This window comes from Rhipicephalus sanguineus, chromosome 10 (assembly GCF_013339695.2).
Source record: "Rhipicephalus sanguineus isolate Rsan-2018 chromosome 10, BIME_Rsan_1.4, whole genome shotgun sequence".
Lineage (NCBI taxonomy): Eukaryota > Metazoa > Arthropoda > Arachnida > Ixodida > Ixodidae > Rhipicephalus > Rhipicephalus sanguineus.
In genome coordinates, this window is record NC_051185.1 from 40832803 (window position 1) to 40851018 (window position 18216).

Below are 18216 nucleotides of genomic sequence, written 5' to 3' on the forward strand. Positions count from 1 at the left end.
GGAAAAATGTCTTTTGCAACAGTGCATTTGTGCTTCGTGGTGAAGCTGACTTTAAGAAGGGCGTAAAACATGGTTTTTGTGAGGTGGCTATCTCACATTGCGTGCAGCAATGAACCCTACTCATAACCTTGATCGTGGTGCCGTCGTCAATGTGTTGCAGTGGATTCTGCACGCTGGTTTAAATGTTGATGGGCGCATTCACGCAACCTGGCCTTTCATACCAAACTGGCCTCTGCCTTGTCACAAATATACCCTGTGCTGAACAGCTTGGCTGGTCACACACCTGCACAGACTGGAATGGTTCCGCAATTTTTTTTAAGACACCTTAGATGCCGCAACAAACGTGAAAATTGACCGTCGGTGCGTCGGCGGTGTCAACATGAGTGATACAAGAAATCATCGTGTGGTGATGTCACCATATGAAGCGATGATGGCGTCGCAGATTGCCAAAACGTGTGACGCCATGACTTCATACAACTTCATGTCACGTGATGACGTCGTCACTTGATCAAAGGTGGAGGCAGTGTGAAACCAGGTGAGGTGCAGAAAGTTTGCAATGCCTCCGATCCTGGAGACAGTGCAAAAGCACGTTGGGTGCTGAAAGCTTTTGGAGGGGTGCAGGGGAGGATCATTGCATTGACTGAGAAGAAAACGAAGAGGATGGCTTTTGCCTTCAAAAGACATTGAGCCATGCTCGGAGCAAAACAACAACATTCGTCTTAGGCAACTGCATTAGAAACCCTTTGAGTTTTTTTTTTTATTTCCAGCGGCCATACTCTTGATTCCTGCTGTGTCGTTGCCAAACTGGGTGCTACTTGAAAGAGTACACCGCCTGTACCAACGTTTCTAGAACTACTTCGCAAGTTCTATAAACTTTGGCCTGTACGTACTCTAAGAAAAAAACTTCGTGCAACTTGCACCAAGTCTTGCAAGGCTGGGGCACAGCTGAGCTGGTTGGCACTCAGATGGTCACGTGATCACATTGTAAATCGCGAGTATTGGCTAGGTATCGATCGGGTTCTATTCGGTATCGCGGCACTCGCAACATGAAGTAGCTTAATTGTGCTAATTAGTTTAATTGACGTAATTTGCATATCCTGGGTTTGGTCTCTATTAGCTTGCTCCCAAGTCAACCTAGGCTTAATTGTAGCTCAATTAGGCTAATTGACTTAATTGGCCTGATTAGCACGTTCAAGGCTTGGTCTTGATTGGCTTGCATCCCAGTCAACCTATGATTATCTCGGCATATCTTGCCGAGCTCGGCATGTCCAGGCACACCAGAATCTCTATCTCTTTCTCGCTTTTTCTTTTTTCTTTTCTATTCCCCTTCACTCTTTTTCTCGCTTCCTGTTTCTCTCTCTCTCTGTTTCTCTTTCTGTCTTGATCTGTCTTTTTTGTGTCTGTTTCTTTCAATACCTCTCTCTAATTATTTCTCTGTCTTTCTATTTTTCTCGCTTTATTTCTCTGTGTTCTTTTTTTATGTCTCTCTTTCTATCTCTTTCTGTACTCGTTCTCTCGCCTATCCGAGTTATTACATCCCACGCCGGACAAATCGGCACAGCGGGAGAGCGCACGTGTTCGGGGAGCGAAGCATATGAAGAGCTCGCGCATTCATGATGATGATCGTTTCTTGTCTACATTGTGTGTAGGACAAACGCCAGGCATACCAGCTGTGCCGTAAAAAGGAGTATGTGTTGCTATTTTCGGTGAGTCCTGACTTGCCACGCATGTGACTCTCCCTAAAAAGGCACTCTCTTTTGGGTCCCATGACTCACCGACAAGGGTATATGATGATCACCCTAGGAGAGTTCACGGGCCTCTTTCTTTATAAGGAAAGTCAAATACGTGGCAAGCCAGGACTCGCAAAAAAAGAAGTCAAGGGACTTTTTTTTTTTCTTAGTGTATAGTAACGCAAAGACTGCGCTTTTGGGAGGGAAGTCTGGTGCTATTCGCCAACAAACTGCAACATATATCACCATTAGCAGCTCTCGGGCGAGCTGGGACACCACTGTGCACCATGCATTCTTGTCGTCCACCACCTCATCAAGTCGTTCTGCAGCAGCCGCGAAGATGGCTCAGAGAACGCCCAGCGCTTCGAGAACCAAGAAGAAAGGCTCGGCGACTGCAACCCCGAAGCAAGTGGCGATTGAACCATGCGGTGACCAGGACCAAGACGTCGACGGCCCACAGCAGCGCCAGCTGCTACCGTGCGGCACCACGGTCTACGGCCACGGCGACTTCCAGCGACTCTTCTGCTGCTTCGTCATACTGACGCTCATCGTGCTGCAGTGCCACAGTCAGGCGACCTCCCTGATTGCACGGCCCGTGGTCCACTGGTACAAGCCTCCCTCCAAGTTCGCCGACCTTTCAACCTCCCGCTGGAAGAACTTCGGCATTCCCCTGGACGACCCAGCGAGTGCCTCGTGTAGGTCCACCCCGAACACCAGCCGAACGACACCGAGACCGTTGAGTGCGACGCGTGGATCTACGGCAGGGGTTCCGGTCAGCCAGGAGCTTCTGGAACCTGGTGTGCCACCGGACCTGGTTACTGACCCTCGGCAACGCGGTGCACATGAGCGGCGCCCTGTTCGTTGTCCCGGTCGCCGGGTGCATGGCGGACGCTTACCGCCGCAAGCTCGTCATCGCCTCCGGCGTCGCGGTGCTCCTGCTGAGCACTCTGGGAACCTCCTTCACGCGCTCCTATCGGCTACACCTGGTGACGAGGTTCTTACTCCGCCTGCGCCAGTACCGTCTTCGTAATCTCCCTCATATCCTGCTGTACGAAGTGGCGCCGCTCACCTATCGCGTCTTCTACGTGGGCATTTCCTGCTCGCTGGGCGTCCTCCTGGTTGACGTGTCGCAGATGAAGCCGGCCGCGTTCCCGCTCTCCTGGTACGTGCTCCAGGACGTCATTCTGTCGCCGACCGCGCCACTGGTGCTGGCGACGTGCACCGTGCGCGAATCTCCCGCCTGGCTGCTGGTGCTGTCCCGTGTCGACGAGGCCGAGGCGATCGTGCTTGAGGCAGCCAGGATGAACGACGTGCACCGAGTCACGGCCCGACAGGCCATATGCAGAGGCTACGCACTGACATAAACCGCAGCGAGGCCACCTGGTCGTACCGTTCGATGTGGACCGCGCCCAACGTGGAATCGAGGCGCGCCGGCGTGTTCGTGGTTAGTTTTGCGCTGACGCTGAGCTTCTACGGCCTCAGCTGTTCCAGCAGGATGCGCAAGGACACGCCCACGAGCATCGTGTCCGTCGTACTGTCCGCGCTTTCGTACGTGGCCGTTTACCTGGCGTTCATGACTTGGGCAGGTACGTAAGAACTCTGTAAGGCAAAGTTCTTTTCCATAATTTTTTTTTTGTGCGAATGTCCATACTAGCATGTATACAGATGGCTTGCGATGACGTCACTGAAGCCGCCATCGCGGTGGGACACGAAGTTTGTTATGTCACGTTGATATTATCCGTGCGTCGCATGCAAGTTCTTTCGATATTCATGAGGCAAAAAAAAAGAAAAAAATAACCAGTGGTGTCGTCACATTACACGTGATTATGCTGCCTTCACGTCATCAAAGCTGCCATGTTGGAGTACCAGTACGGAAGAACCTAGCTCATGACGTCACGTGCAAGCTATGAATAGAGCACGATAATACGTATGGTTATACACATGCATTCATCGTCATCTTCCTTTATGTCCACTGAAGGAAGGAAAAACCTCTCACAGCGATTTCCCTCTCTTGCACTAGCTGACCCGGTCTCACGCCACGCGAATATCCTAACAACCAAACTGTGTCGGAACTGTGCCTGTGCATCTCCAGTAGTGATGCAGAACTATCGATGGTACTATCGATACTATCGATAGTTGAGTCACTATCGAACTATCGATGGTGAAAAATACTATCGATAGCGCTATCGATAGTAAGAAATTTGATGGTACTATCGATAGTATAAAATCAACAGCGCGGACTCATTGCAGAATAAACTTGGTTCCCCGCGCGCCTGGTACATAGTGTAGCCGTAGGAGCAAGCTGAAGGCTAGGAAGTTGACATGGTTGTGTTCTTCACCAGAGTGCTTTGCTGACACATGATCATAAAGTCAAAAACTGTTCAGCTGTAGCGGAAAGGAAGCCTTTACATTTGGTGGGACTGCGTGGCTTGATATTACATTTTATGATTTCAAGATAAAAAAATATCAGGAAGTTAATTTTAAGGTGTAACTGGTTGCTTTTGGGTATGAGTTTATTGATGGATATATTCCGCCATTTTCATGGCAACATAATTAATTTTTCTGCCAAAAATTGCTCACAAATTAAGCGAAGCTGGTAGTAGGCTATCGCAAATATTTTGGCAATATGGCCGGCCAACAACATCATCATTATTCACACCACTATCGACAGTACTGTCACGTGGATGTGACGGTGAAGAAAGCTGCAGCAAGACTGGGAAATACGGATATCTTTATTTGGGCGAACTTGTGCCCAGAAAATCAAAACTCAAAATACAAGCGATACATGCTGCGCACAGATAGCGGCGGGAGCAGTCGTCAGCCGTTGAGTAATCTGATCATTTGTGGAACGCGTCGTCCTTTATACATCAGTAATCAAACCTTCCAGCGTTATCGCTGGTGCTCGCGTAAGCTCTCGAATAAACTTGACTATTCGCGTTGGACGCGTAGTCTTAATAGAATGAGCTCAAACAATTGTAAAGCTTCTCAAACATTACGGCACGGTCTGCGTCATACGTTGCTAACGGTCTTTCGGGGTGACTGAACACGAATACGTCAAAACAAAGCAATAAACACGCGTGGCAGTAATATCGCTAGCAATATTAACGATGGCACTACCGATTGCACTATCGATAATTTGTCGATAGTAGCACTATCGATAGTTTGTTTACACTATCGATACTATCGATAGTCAATTTACCGATAGTTCTGCATCACTAATCTCCAGGCACCACCTCTCGACTCCTTTAGACCATCGGCTATCTACTGATACGCATGGCATCATTTTATTGTTTCCCAGCTGCACAGCTCCATTTTTTGCTTTTGTAAAAGACTTCTGCCTTGTTGGTCTTCTCGCCAAACAATAACTTTAATCTTTCCTTTTGTGGGCAGACATAGCGCATCATAGACAGTTGAGGTCATAGACAGCGCGAAGCGACCTACGTGCTGTCTGTGGCTTCAACGCAGTCTTTGCGATAAGAGTATGTGACCAGGCTGAGGTCAAACACAACACATGCAAAGGTATGAGCCGGCAACTGATCCCCTCTAAAGATTCTGTGCGCGCGACCACACCCGGCCGCGGTCAAAGTGCGGATTTCCTGCCGGAGGCGCGCAATCTCCACACCCCCCCCCCCCCCGCCATATGTGCCTTTCGCGCGGCCTAGACGACCGGCGCGTTTCATCTCTGCTTGAGCAGCGATCGTCTGCAGCCCCCGCACGCTTTCATTCGCACATCGAACATACGACGCGCGGGGCGATGTTATCGATTTGGACTTTATACGGAACCTGACGGCGACGGCAGAAATGCGACTGCAGCTTGACAGGCCCCCAGGTCCTGTCAAGCTGTCTTGCACAGCTTTTTGCCTGGGGGACCCCCAACAAGTGTGTTGGAAATAAAGTGGATTCTGATATAATTGTTATCGCAATAAAATTACGCAACACGTGGTCGCTACGTCAGGGCACGCTGATTGTTTAGAGCATCCCCTCGGCAGGCAAAGATTTGGCAGCGCAGCCGGAGAATTATCATCGACCGCTACGCTTTGTCTAAGAGGCATCTGTGCCTCAGAGCTGCGTCTCGGAGCCGTGGCAAGGCAATTCTTTTGCTTATATTTTCTCACACGAAGCTCTGTGTATGTATATCTGTTCCCTACTTCTGTCCACGTCTTTTACGAGCAACGTTGCGCGCGTAACACAGGCACATCAACAGGCCTAAGTAGTTGGGCCGGCACTACTAGAAAACAAAAAACTACATAGAAGAAATGGCTTGCCAAGATTGGTTGCGTGGCGTTTGGAGAAATAAAAACAGCTCCTTTCTGGACTGTGGCACGGGCGTACAAAGGCTGGCGTCAAAGCCTCCGCAGTGTACTTTGGGCGGTCACGCCTATTTAGTACAGCCCGAAGGGGATTATGGCGGTGCCTAGGGAGCCCCCGCCAAGACGACGGAAGCGGATCAGCCGATAGTCTCCGCGACTAAAGAAATAGTCCCGCTCATGCACTCGGCAATGTTCTCCGAAGACGTCCGCCTCATGACGTCAATCTGGAATGCGCGCCCATTGATGCAGGCTTGTGTGCATCCGCCTTTGAGGAGAGAATGCCACGGGCTTCTAAAGGTATTTGGAGGAGGAAATCATGGAAGAAATAAAATGAGAAGGGGCTGCAGAAGGGCTCGTACTTAGGGAGGTATGTTCATTAGAGAAAACAGTTCTAAACGACGGGCCCGTGGTCTGTGTCCCTTCTCTGGTCCGGTCATTTAGCGCTGTGAAGCCTTGCCTCGGTGAGGCCATTCTCCTAGCTCTATTTCGTCGCAGTAGCGGCTCAGCATGGGACCTCTGATAATGTGTACTAGAAGTGTTTACCAGCTGAGAGGCAGAGCATTGGCGGAGTTTGTTCGGCTGCGCTACCGCAACTTAGCCTGCATTCCACGCGCACTGTGAGGTGGAGGCTACGTGCTGGACCGATGTTGTTTGTCGGCTTTAGTCCTGTTGCGCTATACGCATATGGTGGCCGGAACGGGGACGCCTGCATATGTCGTATATGTGCTTCTTTGTCCCGTCCGACGTGTACCTTGTGATGTCTCTCAGTTAAGGCTCCCTCCTAATGTCTACTCCCTCCGTGATTGCAGTTAATTTCTTCCTCGCATGCTTAGCGTCCATAGTGTCGCGCTATGCGTCTGCAGACTCCAGTTCCTGCTCGCTGGCATCCATGGCCTAGCTAGGCGGAACGTGCATTCTTGCGTCGCTGTCTCGGCCAGACCACGCGTGGTGGGCGACGCCCTGTTGGTGGTCGCGCAGTGCTCCGCCCGCGTCCTGATTCCTGCCTTATACCTGTACGTGGCCGAGCTGTTTCCGACGGGCGCGCGGAGCGCCGCGCTGTGCGGCACCCACGCGAGCGGCCGTCTGGGCGCCGTGGTCGCATAGGCGCTCGCCATGCTGGTGGACGTGGGCCTCGAAGACGTCGCCTTCTTCCCGGTCGGGTCGGGCGTGTTCGTCGGCGTCACCGTGCTCACGTGGATGCCTGAGACGAGCCGCGGCATAGCTGACGCCCACAGCAACGGCGTCTCCGAGGGCGACATGCTCAAGGCGATGCAAGAGACGCTGGACTTGGCGCCGCCGAGAACGAAGGCCAGAGGAGCTAGGACGAAGGACCAAGACGAGGTTGTAGCGCTCGCTGTTTTGAACAGCTGTGAGAAGTTGACCGAACGATCTAGTGGCAGTTCAGTTTCCTTAATCGATCACTGCCAAAACGTTTGTACGCTTTCCATTTTCTTGGTTATAAGTCAAGGTATTAGCATAAAGTTTATGAATACGTCCTTCCAATTTCACGATCGACACCGTGTGTGAGTGGCCATGCTATGGAGACTGCGTTAGCGTTTCCCGAAGACACGGCTGCAAGTAAAAAGGCGCACGGACCGATATTTTCTTCTGCTAACGAAACGTCCATCACTACACACACACACACACATATATATATATATATATATATATATATATATATATATATATATATATATATATATATATATGTGTGTGTGTGTGTGTGTGCGTGTGTGTGTGTGTGTGTGTGTGTGTGTGTGTGTGTGTGTGTGTGTGTGTGTGTGTGTAATATATTGGCGTTCTGTTGAAATAAAGCACTTCAAGGTTTTCAAGCAGTTTCTCCTCGCTGAGGGTGCTTGCTGGAGCTGCAGAATGGCGCGACGTTCTATATAAGAGACGTCCATGCTTGCCGAAGTCGGCACCAATCCGCTGGGCACCTTTTGTGGCCAAAACACGCGTCGAGATGGATAAAAAGCTTGACTATCGTAAGTACAGTCACGCTCAATATGACTTGCAACACGAGAGCGCGTGGCCTCGCGAGCTCAGAGATCACCCACGATTTCCGCTATCGCTTAATTCCAGAACTAAGCGCTGTCTTTGCATGTGGGGGTGATCCCAAATAATAAATTATCATTTAGTTGCGGAAATCAGTGAAAATTGAAGCCGTGCGCAATCTTTGGACTCGTGAGGCCATTCGCTGCCGTGTTGCAAGTCATATTGACCGCGACTGTACATACTAACGGCCGATTTGAACTTGACTGCCCAACAACGGGTGATTTGAAAACTGCGAGTGTCGGAGGCCATCTACCCATGGCGTCCATCTATTTGCACAAAAGAGCTCATCATCCAACTGCCGAGCAGCTGTGTTTAGGGTGAACATTAGCACTCGGGATATTAGCATATTAAGGGAGGCCAGAACAAATCCAATGTTTCGGAGTACTGTTGGACAATAGACAATTAATGCGCTTGTTCACTGCTGCAGCGCCTCCATGTCAGACAGGACAACAGACATAGAAGCCCTTCCTGGTGCCCAGATTCTGCCCAAATTGAGCGGTTCCACGCGTTGTTCAATACCAGATATGCTAGAACATTCACTATATTTGTTTAGCGTGCCGCCCAGGGGTGCTATTTGCAAAAATGGGAGAAAAAAAAAGGTGGAGGGGTGGAGCTGAAGACGTGCGCTCGCCCTACCATAAATTGGTCGGTGGAAGGTGAGGCCGCCTCCGGTTGGAAACATCATCATCACTTGCTGGCTGAACGTGATAGGTCTGTAGTATATACTGCTGGAAGGTAACCCTGTCCGTTTTGATCACAAAAATGTGTGCCTTCCTGAATACACAACTAAATCAGCTCTCCCTCCTCCACCCCCAGGTCGTACACATTGTGCTATTGGAAAAGGCATACGTAGCAAAGAGTAGCGCTAGAGGGGGGTATCCTCTCAAGCGCAATCTAGTGGTTCTGTCAGTACCGTGCATTGCCCGTGGTCGCCGCTCATGCTTGGAATCCGTGAATTGAGCCGCTGGTTGAGCTACCGGTCGACCCTTACGCCAGCATCCAATACACGTCTTTACACATATATTATACGCTTCTGTTGCCGTTTAAACCGCTGAATATTACGCCTAGATATTTTTTGCCGTTTCAACGAGATCCGAAGAAAGCAAGCGTAGACAATGGGGAAGTATAGCCACACAAAAACGTAACGGATACAGTGGCTGTTATATCGGGTGCAGTGACACTGTTTCAATTCTAGGATTTTGCCTCAAGGTATACGTGTATACATGTAGCGAAACATTTAAAGAAACGGAACACTAAACGAACGCGCGTATACCTCTGTGTGCAGACACCTTAGCTATTTCGCGTAAGGTATTAACGCACTGGCGGCGTGACCCTTTCCTGCGCACCGCTCACCGCTCGCGAGACGCCGCTTTTCTCTCTTTCTCTCGTGGAACGCAACGTTTCTTTCCCGCCGACCGAATCGCTCCCTGAAGGTACGTGCACACTGACGGAAAGCATGCCGCGGCGGCGTCCTGCCCGTCGGCGCCTCCGCTCGGCAAGCAGCGGCACGCTGTCCACATTGCCGGCGCACCGGCTCGCGGCTTCTCCCGGAGAGACGGAGAAAGGAGGTGCGGATGAGGAGAACACACTCCGGTTGCTATGACGACGCCCATGTGACGAGGAAAAGCAGCCGCTGATTGGTGGTTTGCTTGCGCGGCAGCCGGCGGCAGCGGCGAAAATAGGTCAGGAAGCGATTTCTGTGTCACAAAGAAATTCGCAGACGACAGCGTTCTGACAAGAAAAGACAACATGCCGAGCACGAGGTGGTTTATTGACCTATTGCTTCCTATTCCTGGTTGCAAATACGTTTTATAAATAGATAATTCATATAGACTATATTACGCAAGACACATGGGCGCCGCCACCTTGGGCTGTTAAACCAATGTTTTCTCATTTTTTGTCTCGTGACGCGAACTGATAAGTCAGGAAACGTGGAATGCACCAACACAACATTTTTATGCGCATGCGTTTCCCGTAGCCCTGTTCGTTAATGATACAAGACGGCAAGGTTAACAGCCCAATACGGCGGCTCCGAAACACATCCGTAAAATAGTCTATAACTTCATATACAGATGTTTAATTGTTTATCATCAGGTGGGTTATTATCTTCGTCATAAATTTCATCTGATAGTCTGGCTGCTTGCTCGCTTATCATTTTCATTATATATTTTATTCGTAGTTCTTCTTCTTGTTCACCTATTCACTATTATTAACTGTGGCTCACACCCCCTAGGGGGGATTGGCCAAGAATTGTGTGGTTTTATAACGTCTAAATTTCCAGTTTCCTTTAGCTTCACAGGTCTCCTGCTTCTCAACAGGATCACAAATAGAAGAGGTGGACTGAAGGAGGACAGCCTCATCAGGCTGATCCACTCCTTTGTCATTTGTCACATCGCATATGTAGCGTCTATGCACAATTGGTATAAAGGCGAAAAAAATGAGATTAACACTATCATCCGCAGGACATACAAAGTCACCCTCGGCCTACCGGAATCCACCAGCACTGATAGGCTACTCCAACTGGGGATCCAGGACGAGATAGCGGAAGCGCAAAGAATTTCACACCTCGAAAGGCTCACCATCACCAGCACGGGAAGGCATATATTACAAGATTTGGGCATCACGTATCACCGACAGCACGGTGACAAGGCTGACATAGCTAAGGGGATAAGAGAGAAGATACAAGTCACCCCGGTGCCAAGAAACATGAACCCGATTTACAACCCGGGTCGCAGAAAAGCCAGAGCTACACTTCTATTGAAAGCATACTGTACCGATAAGAACGCGCGTTTCACTGACGCCGCGTGCTATCCGGACGGACGAGGGTTCGCTATTGTCGTGATCAACACAGAGAAAACGACAACGCACGCAGCTAGTGTCAAGACCCGACACCCGGAGGTAGCTGAAGAAATGACCATTGCTCTGGCCATAACTGACGCTGACACTCAGACTGTACTCAGTGACTCGCGCACAGCTGTACGGAATTTCGCTAAGGGTAGGATTTCGATCGAAGCCCTTCGTATACTCGCGAATGCCGGCCATGTTTCTCAGGCTACCTTGATCTGGTTTCCCGCCCATATGGGCGAAATCTGCCCGCACTTCCCCAACCTTAACGAGGCAGTGCACTCCGCCGCACACGATGCAACAACCCGTGCGGGAGGAGCTGGCCTTGTCGAAGAGTTCGCGGACCGGAATCGACTTACGGGATACAACGAACTGACCAAGACCTTCTACTTGGCCCGGCGATGCTACCCTCCGCCTCCTGGCAATCTATGCAGAGCTCAAGCGGTTACCTGGAGACAGCTGCAAACTAACACTTACCCTAATCCACTGCTATATCACCGAATATACCCCGAGATCTATAACACCAGCATCTGTAAGGTCTGCCAGACAGACACAGCTACGCTTAAGCATATGCTCTGGGAATGCGAGGCTAAAGCCAAACGTATTAATCCGGATGCTCTCTCGGCGAGGTGGGAAGCCGCTCTGCGCAGCTCCAAGCTCGCCGACCAACTCTGGGCAGTCCAGCAGGCCCGTGAAGCGGCGGAGAGGCAAGGCCTTCACGTCCCGACATGGGAGACCTGAGCCCGGGCCGTTAATCTGCCGGACAAACAATAAAGTTCTTTCATCCATCATCCATCCTGCTTCCCGGTTCCATCCTTTTTTTGTGGGTGAGAGCCATCAGGAAGAGGATATCATCATCACCACCATCGTCGACGTCGTCGTCTGCGTTCCCTGAAAAAATATAATTTGTTGATTCCAGGCACCAACTTCTCTCTGTTTCCACAACCTCACTGGCCGAATACGTATGTACAGACAAAGACACAAGAGCACGCAGCCTGACCAAACGAAAACTACAAATGTCACACATTATTGGAGCGCTAACACGTGGCAACAGAGGGCAGTACGGCATGACAGTCACCGTCTTCGTCATCGATAGCTGAAAAGAACAGAAGCTATGGCTCCGCCAGCCGGTTCTCCCGACAGCAGCAGCCCGTCAAGGGCAACGTCGCCCAAACATGATGGCTCTCCAAAGCGTACCGGCGCCAAGAAGCCGTCCGGAGGATCGCCGAAACGCGGTTAGTAGCTGATGTTCGAGGACCTGCAGGGGCCCGGGTTACTCGTCGCCGTAACTTCGTGGATATAGGGCGTACGTGGCGCTGCTGAGCTCTATAGGTCGTGAGTTCTATTCCCAGCCCCGCGGCTGCTGTATTTAGGTGGTGACAAAACGGAGAAACTCTCAAGTGCTTAGGTTTAGATGCGCCCTGGTGATGAGGTCAAGAGTGGTCAGCAATGGTCGGGAGTCCTCAATGCCCCCCCCCCCCACCCCTTTCCCCATCCACCTACGAAATGCGTGGAAATCGAATCACGAATTGAACACAGCAATTTAAATACTCAGGCTGCAGTATAGTTCTCCAAACGTTCACGATATGCATGGAATGCCTACATAGTAATGACCTTTACCCCAGGAGCTTTCCCCCAAGATGAAGGAGAAAAATAATGTAAGCAATGCGAGACGCTACAAAAAGCTTCAGCTATAGCTTATCATAGATATGCAGCAAGCACTTGCCTTCTATGGTCACGTTTTTGGAAGTCCGTGGTCTTACATGCTGCGTGGCGTTAACGTGTGACGCATCTCAGTATGTAACTGAACCTTACTCTTAACTTTTATTCTTTATTATGTTACCGCAATTTAGTGGAATGCTCTGAGCTAATCTACCATTTTCATTTTGTAGCGAAATTGGGAAATTCGTCATTGGCGCACATTCCCCGGAAAACCTCGGTGCTTTGTGGATGAAATGGCAAACTGGTGCTGCCCGTACAGTGACAATTCACGCTTCATTGATAGCACGTACGGCGGTGCTTTTCTGAACGCTGTCAAATTCCGGCTTTTTTTTTTTATTTTTTGTTCACTCTTTGCTATGGAGGGCTCTGAGCCAATCGGAATGGCCGCAGCGGCGCTCTGAGCCAATGACAGTCTCGTGGGCCATAAAGAACACGCTTCGCAGCCGTCTGTGCCAATAGCGTCTGACAAAATGGCGCGACTTCAGCAATATGGCGAAACGCATCTTTGTCCAGAAGAGCATCTTTGCAAGCTTGACTATACATTATATTACGGATAGGTTGCGGTGCCGCCCATAGCGTAGCCAGGAGCTCTGCAATAGTGTAGCCAGGAGCTCCTGGCTACGCTATTGCAGAATGCAAGAGAGTATAAGCGAACGTGAAGTAAGGGAACATAAAAAAAAAAACTACAAAACTAGCAAAAATTACAAAAAAACGATATCGAATCAAAGTCTACATCACTTGTGTAGGTCATGCGCACGGAACAAATAATGAAGTTTACCGTCAAAGCAATGGAAGGCACGCTGTTAGCCATTGACCGATCACATGAAATTTTTCAGTTTTGCATGTTTATATATATATATATATATATACGTGCGCACATACACCTTGCGGGATTCCGCAGAACTGATTTGCAAATACATGCATGAACATACATAAACGGTAAATGACCCCCCTCTCCTCTCCCCCACCGCCCGAAAAAAATTTCGGCGACGGCCCTGGTGCCGTCATATTGGGCTGTAGCCTTGCCGTCTGTACCTTTAAGTGCTACGGTAGACGCATACGCATGCAAACGGCTGGGTTGCTGCATTCGACGTTTCATGACCTTATTAACACGTCGCAATATACGAAAATAGGAAAACATTCGTTTAACAGCCCAAGTTGGCGGCGTGCGTGTTTCTTATGTAAAATCGTATATAGAATGAATATCTGAACTTCTATCTCGTCCGCAGCCGTGGACCATGGCGTCAAAGCCAAGTCAGCTGGAGGCGGCTCGCCCCCGAAAGGAGGTTCGCCGAAACGTGATTCTCCAGCGGCGGTAAAGGGGGCGGCGAAGCCCACTGGATGGGGATCCCCGAAACGGGCCAGTGGAGGGTCTCCCAAGCACAACGGCGCCGCCAAGAAACCGACGGCTGCGTCTCCGGCTGCGAAGAAAGGTTCCCCGTCACCGAAGCAGGGGGGCTCACCAGGGAAGGTAAGACCATAAAACATACATACATACATACATACATACATACATACATACATACATACATACATACATACATACATACATACATACATACATACATACATACATACATAGCAGGGCGATCACAAGTACAAATAAAGTGTCAGTGAAAATAATACGAAAGAATGAAAGGTAATTATTCGAGAGGCTCGTTTCTTTGTTATACACAACCAATGAAACCAACAGGCAGGTTGTGGGTACGGATCCCACCGACGAAAGGGTGCTTTTTCGTCCACTTCAAGTCCTTTTAATTTAGTTCATAATCATTACTCTATAGTTAGACACAACAATGTCCCCCATGCTTTCCTTGCCTTAAAGGGATACTAAAGAGAAACAATGAATCGGTTTAGATCGATAAATTGTGCTCTGAGAACTCTAATGTCGTTAATTTCGCCATGATAGGTTGATTAATAGAGGAGAAAATCAAGTTCAAAGTTTCATTTTTAACTTCCGCACTGAAATCTTTCCGCGTGACGTCACGGATTTCAAAGTGCATCGTATTTTGCCGCCGTTGGCTCAACAAAATTACCCCAAACTTGGTATGTTAAGTCTATGGCCCCCTCAGAGGACAATGTACTTCATTTTTACCGATTAGGAACTACGTAATCCCTAGCAGGCGCCGTCAAAACATGTGACGTCACGACGAATGGTGCGGAAACTTCAAGGTGGCGTCGCCACCCACATTTTGTTTTTGCGCGTTTTCTCGCTTACTAAGCGTCTTCTCGCAGCAAGCGTGGTGTTTTTAGTATCGTGAAAGAGTACTTTACTTATATGAGAAAAATAGTTTTCTTTTTAGTGTCCCTTTAATTGTCCGTTGTAATTGTCCCCTAAAATTTTCCATTTTGCATGTGTATAAAAATTGGAGGACGCTTGAGCTTCGCTATCAAGAGTACAACGCGATAGCGTAATCAGGCCCCGCGTGCGCATCGCCTTCTCAACTGCTAGCCTGACTTCGGTTCTCGGTGGATCCTTCAACAATGCCGCAAGGAAACGAACGTATGTGTGCGTAACATTGGCCGCTTCAAACTATCCTGGAATGCCTACTGCAAGTTCAGTTGCGAGGTGCCCACTACGCCGTAATTCTTCCTTTTGCGAATCAGCGAAGGGCCCGCTACGCGTCCGTATGGCAACACGCGAACCTACGCAGCTGCTCGATTTGTTGGTGCTTTTGCTGCTGATGATGAATAAATATGCCTGAGGGTTTTTTTATGGGCGGGCCTTTTATACACCCGTTCGTTGCGCAATTCACATGTTTTGACGCCTGGCGCGATTCTACGCTTCTGCCACGCAATAGTACATGCGTTAAGGAGACTCCTTCCACTACATGACATCCATATAGTGCTTTTTTTTTTCATTTCAAGCAATGGCGTGGCTCTGTGGTAGAACACCTGCTTGCCACGCAGAATGCCTGGGTTCGATTCTCACTCGAATCGAATATTTGTATAATTTATTTTATTTGCATCTTTCTCCATTTTTCGGTCACGGACAACGCTGATTTTTCGCTCCCAACCAACGACGCCGACACCGGAATTTCTGCGAAACGAGCTCTTTAACGCTATCGCGTTAATATATACACGCACAGATAAAACACATGCGCGAACGTATATACTGTCGGCAGCAAAAGTTTGCGGGATCTGCAGCGCGTGGCGGAGCGACGGAAAACTGCATTGCTGCGTCACCTACCGTGATGCGGCGGGTGTTGAGGCTATCGGCCGCTGCCTCCGCGATTAGATCCGGCAACGGCACGTTGTCTAAACGCGCCGTCGCTAATCGCCGAGGCCGATAACCTCAACACCCGCCGCATCACGGCAGCTACGTGACGCAGCAATGCAGTTTTCCGTCGCTCCGCCACGCGCTGCAGATCCCGCAAACTTTTGCAGCCGACAGTACATAAAGGTTAGATGACACCCCTCCTCTCCGGAAAAAATAATCCTGCCTATGCCCCTGGACCAGAACTACGAAGTAAACGCGTTTGAAAATGGGTATAGCGAAGGAAATGCAGAAGATAAAGTGATACGTTCGCTAAGCATTGATTTTTGGACAGTAGAATCTATGAGTGCTTCCTGACTACGAAGGAGATTTAAAAGCTTGAGGTAACATGCGCACGCTATATAGTTGATGTGACAGACTCAACGTGCGTTCCAGGATGTGGCGCCCAAGCCCAAAGGAGCGTCGCCGTCTCCGGACCGTGGCAGTCCCGCCAGGTCATCGCCGGGCACGACCAAGAAGTCACCGGCGGGCACGGCCACGTCGTCACCGGCCACGGTGGGGTCTCCAGCGGTCTCCTCGCCACCCACGCACATTCCGTTCTGGATGCAGCCGAACGCTGCCAGCCAGCTTCCCAGCCCCGCGGAAGGGACTCCGGGAACGGCGCAATCCAGCCGCGGGGGCTCTGTCTCCCGCAGAGTGAAGAAGCTCACTGGCAAGATTATGGACATGGTCAGCTCCCACAGGTAACGACGCGCGGAATGGAGACATTAGAGAGTTTTAGTGCTGGGTTCCCGCGGGCTTGGAGGCGCGCGGGCCCTTGCGCTGTTTTGTATTCTCGGTGGATGCGGCTGGGAGTACAAAGGAACGCAAGAGCGTGCGTACGCAGGTGGCTTGGGGTCCCCAGTGCTAAAACTTTTTAGTACTGGGGACCCCAAGCCACCTGCGTACGCACGCTCTTGCGTTCCTTTGTACTCCCAGCCGCATCCACCGAGAATACAAAACAGCGCAAGGGCCCGCGCGCCTTCAAGCCCGCGGGAACCCAGCACTAAAACTCTCTATTAGAGTCGTTTAGCAAGTTACGGAAATACGGTACGCAAATACGGTAAGGCATTACCATAGCGCTTCTACCTTATGCCTAATTAAACCGCTCCCAGTTCCAGTGACAGTGCGTCCCCCGAACGACAGGCTCCTCGTTAATGCGTAGGCCAGGCACGTAGGCAAGGGAGGGGCCCGGGGGGCCCGGGCTCCCCCCGAAATTCGTCCGGCCTTCTATATTCCCGGGCAACTTTTGTTTTATTTTTGCCATGGAAATACTTTCTTTCGAACAATTAGGCCTTGCCCCCCCCCCCCCCCCGAAAAAAAATCCTGGCTACGTGCCTGGCGTAGGCTGAGAGGCAACAGTGAGGCGCGACAACCTCCCCACCCCCGACTTTTTTTTTTTTTTTTTGCTATGGCATACATAGCACAAAATACTCGACCACATCTGCCTGCCCGGCCCCCATTTCAAATCAAGAAGGTGCCCCCCCCCCCCCCCAAAAAAAAAAAAAAAAAAATCTGCCTATGCCCCTGGCTGTTGGGGTGCCTTCGCTGGAATTAATTAAGAGGGGCATAAGCTCAACGAGCGAGCAAGGAGGAGCGGTACCGTAATATCGTACCGTATTTGAGTACAGTATTTTCGTAACTTGCTAAAAGACTGTTCAGCTCCCTGCCTCTATATAATAGCTCGGCTACCCATGACATACATGGGTGGCGGTGAACAAAAAAATCTGGAGGCGTCCCTAATACCTCACTTATAGGTGTTTGGTAGTGACCCGAGTTCGTGGGCCCTAGTGTATTCCTCGGGTGAAGTTTTGTGTTTCGCGCGCTTCCGAAGTGGATCTTTGAGGCCACATAGAAAGAAGCGAGTGGTTGAGATCTGTTCCACCAGGTGCGTGCCTCAACGATCCCAGCTCCTCACAGGAAGACCTGCTATTTCAATGACCTCACTCAATTTTCATTAATTATCCTGCTAATTAATTGGCCATTAAGTATACTCTGATATTATATGTGTGCAACATAACTCCTAAAACCATCGATTTCACACCATTTTTACTTTTTAAAAAGAAATCTGAAAATTTGAACCGGAAGTAAGTGCTCTACCGGAAGTGCTTGGAAGAGAAGGAAGAGTCGCTCGGGGCTTGTGCCACTTTTGACGACGTTTTCGCTCCTTATGGCAGCGCGAAAGAATGGTTCACAAAGCACACACGCAAGCAGGACGTTGAATGACGTCGGCGTTCGTTATGCTCGTGTGCGTTCTTTGTCTTTCGCGCGGCCATGACGCGTGGACGTTTGGCCTGCC

The 18216-nt window shown here is 50.0% G+C and overlaps 2 protein-coding genes across 2 annotated transcripts; both read left to right on the plus strand.

Moving 5' to 3' along the window:
* The first annotated feature begins 2070 nt into the window (after window positions 1-2070).
* LOC119406351 (solute carrier family 22 member 16) lies at window positions 2071-3094 on the plus strand. Its single transcript, XM_037673091.1, has 2 exons — window positions 2071-2412; window positions 2495-3094. The coding sequence occupies exons 1-2, from the start codon at window positions 2071-2073 to the stop codon at window positions 3092-3094; spliced, it is 942 nt and encodes a 313-aa protein (XP_037529019.1).
* An 8771-nt stretch (window positions 3095-11865) lies between these two features.
* Window positions 11866-16650, plus strand: LOC119372633 (mucin-1-like). Its single transcript, XM_037643105.2, has 3 exons — window positions 11866-12174; window positions 13891-14132; window positions 16314-16650. Exons 1-3 carry the CDS (start codon window positions 12054-12056, stop codon window positions 16623-16625), a joined length of 675 nt encoding a protein of 224 aa, XP_037499033.2. The 5' UTR covers window positions 11866-12053; the 3' UTR covers window positions 16626-16650.
* The last annotated feature ends 1566 nt before the right edge of the window (window positions 16651-18216 follow it).

Bases quoted from the DNA above. Each gene is read 5' to 3' on its own strand.
- LOC119406351 (XM_037673091.1), top strand. From the start codon at position 2,071: ATGGCTCAGAGAACGCCCAGCGCTTCGAGAACCAAGAAGAAAGGCTCG. The intron at 2,413-2,494 runs GCGAGTGCCTCG...GATCTACGGCAG, and splicing joins GCATTCCCCTGGACGACCCA to GGGTTCCGGTCAGCCAGGAG.
- LOC119372633 (XM_037643105.2), top strand. From the start codon at position 12,054: ATGGCTCCGCCAGCCGGTTCTCCCGACAGCAGCAGCCCGTCAAGGGCA. The intron at 12,175-13,890 runs GTTAGTAGCTGA...TCTCGTCCGCAG, and splicing joins CGGAGGATCGCCGAAACGCG to CCGTGGACCATGGCGTCAAA. The intron at 14,133-16,313 runs GTAAGACCATAA...CGTGCGTTCCAG, and splicing joins AGGGGGGCTCACCAGGGAAG to GATGTGGCGCCCAAGCCCAA.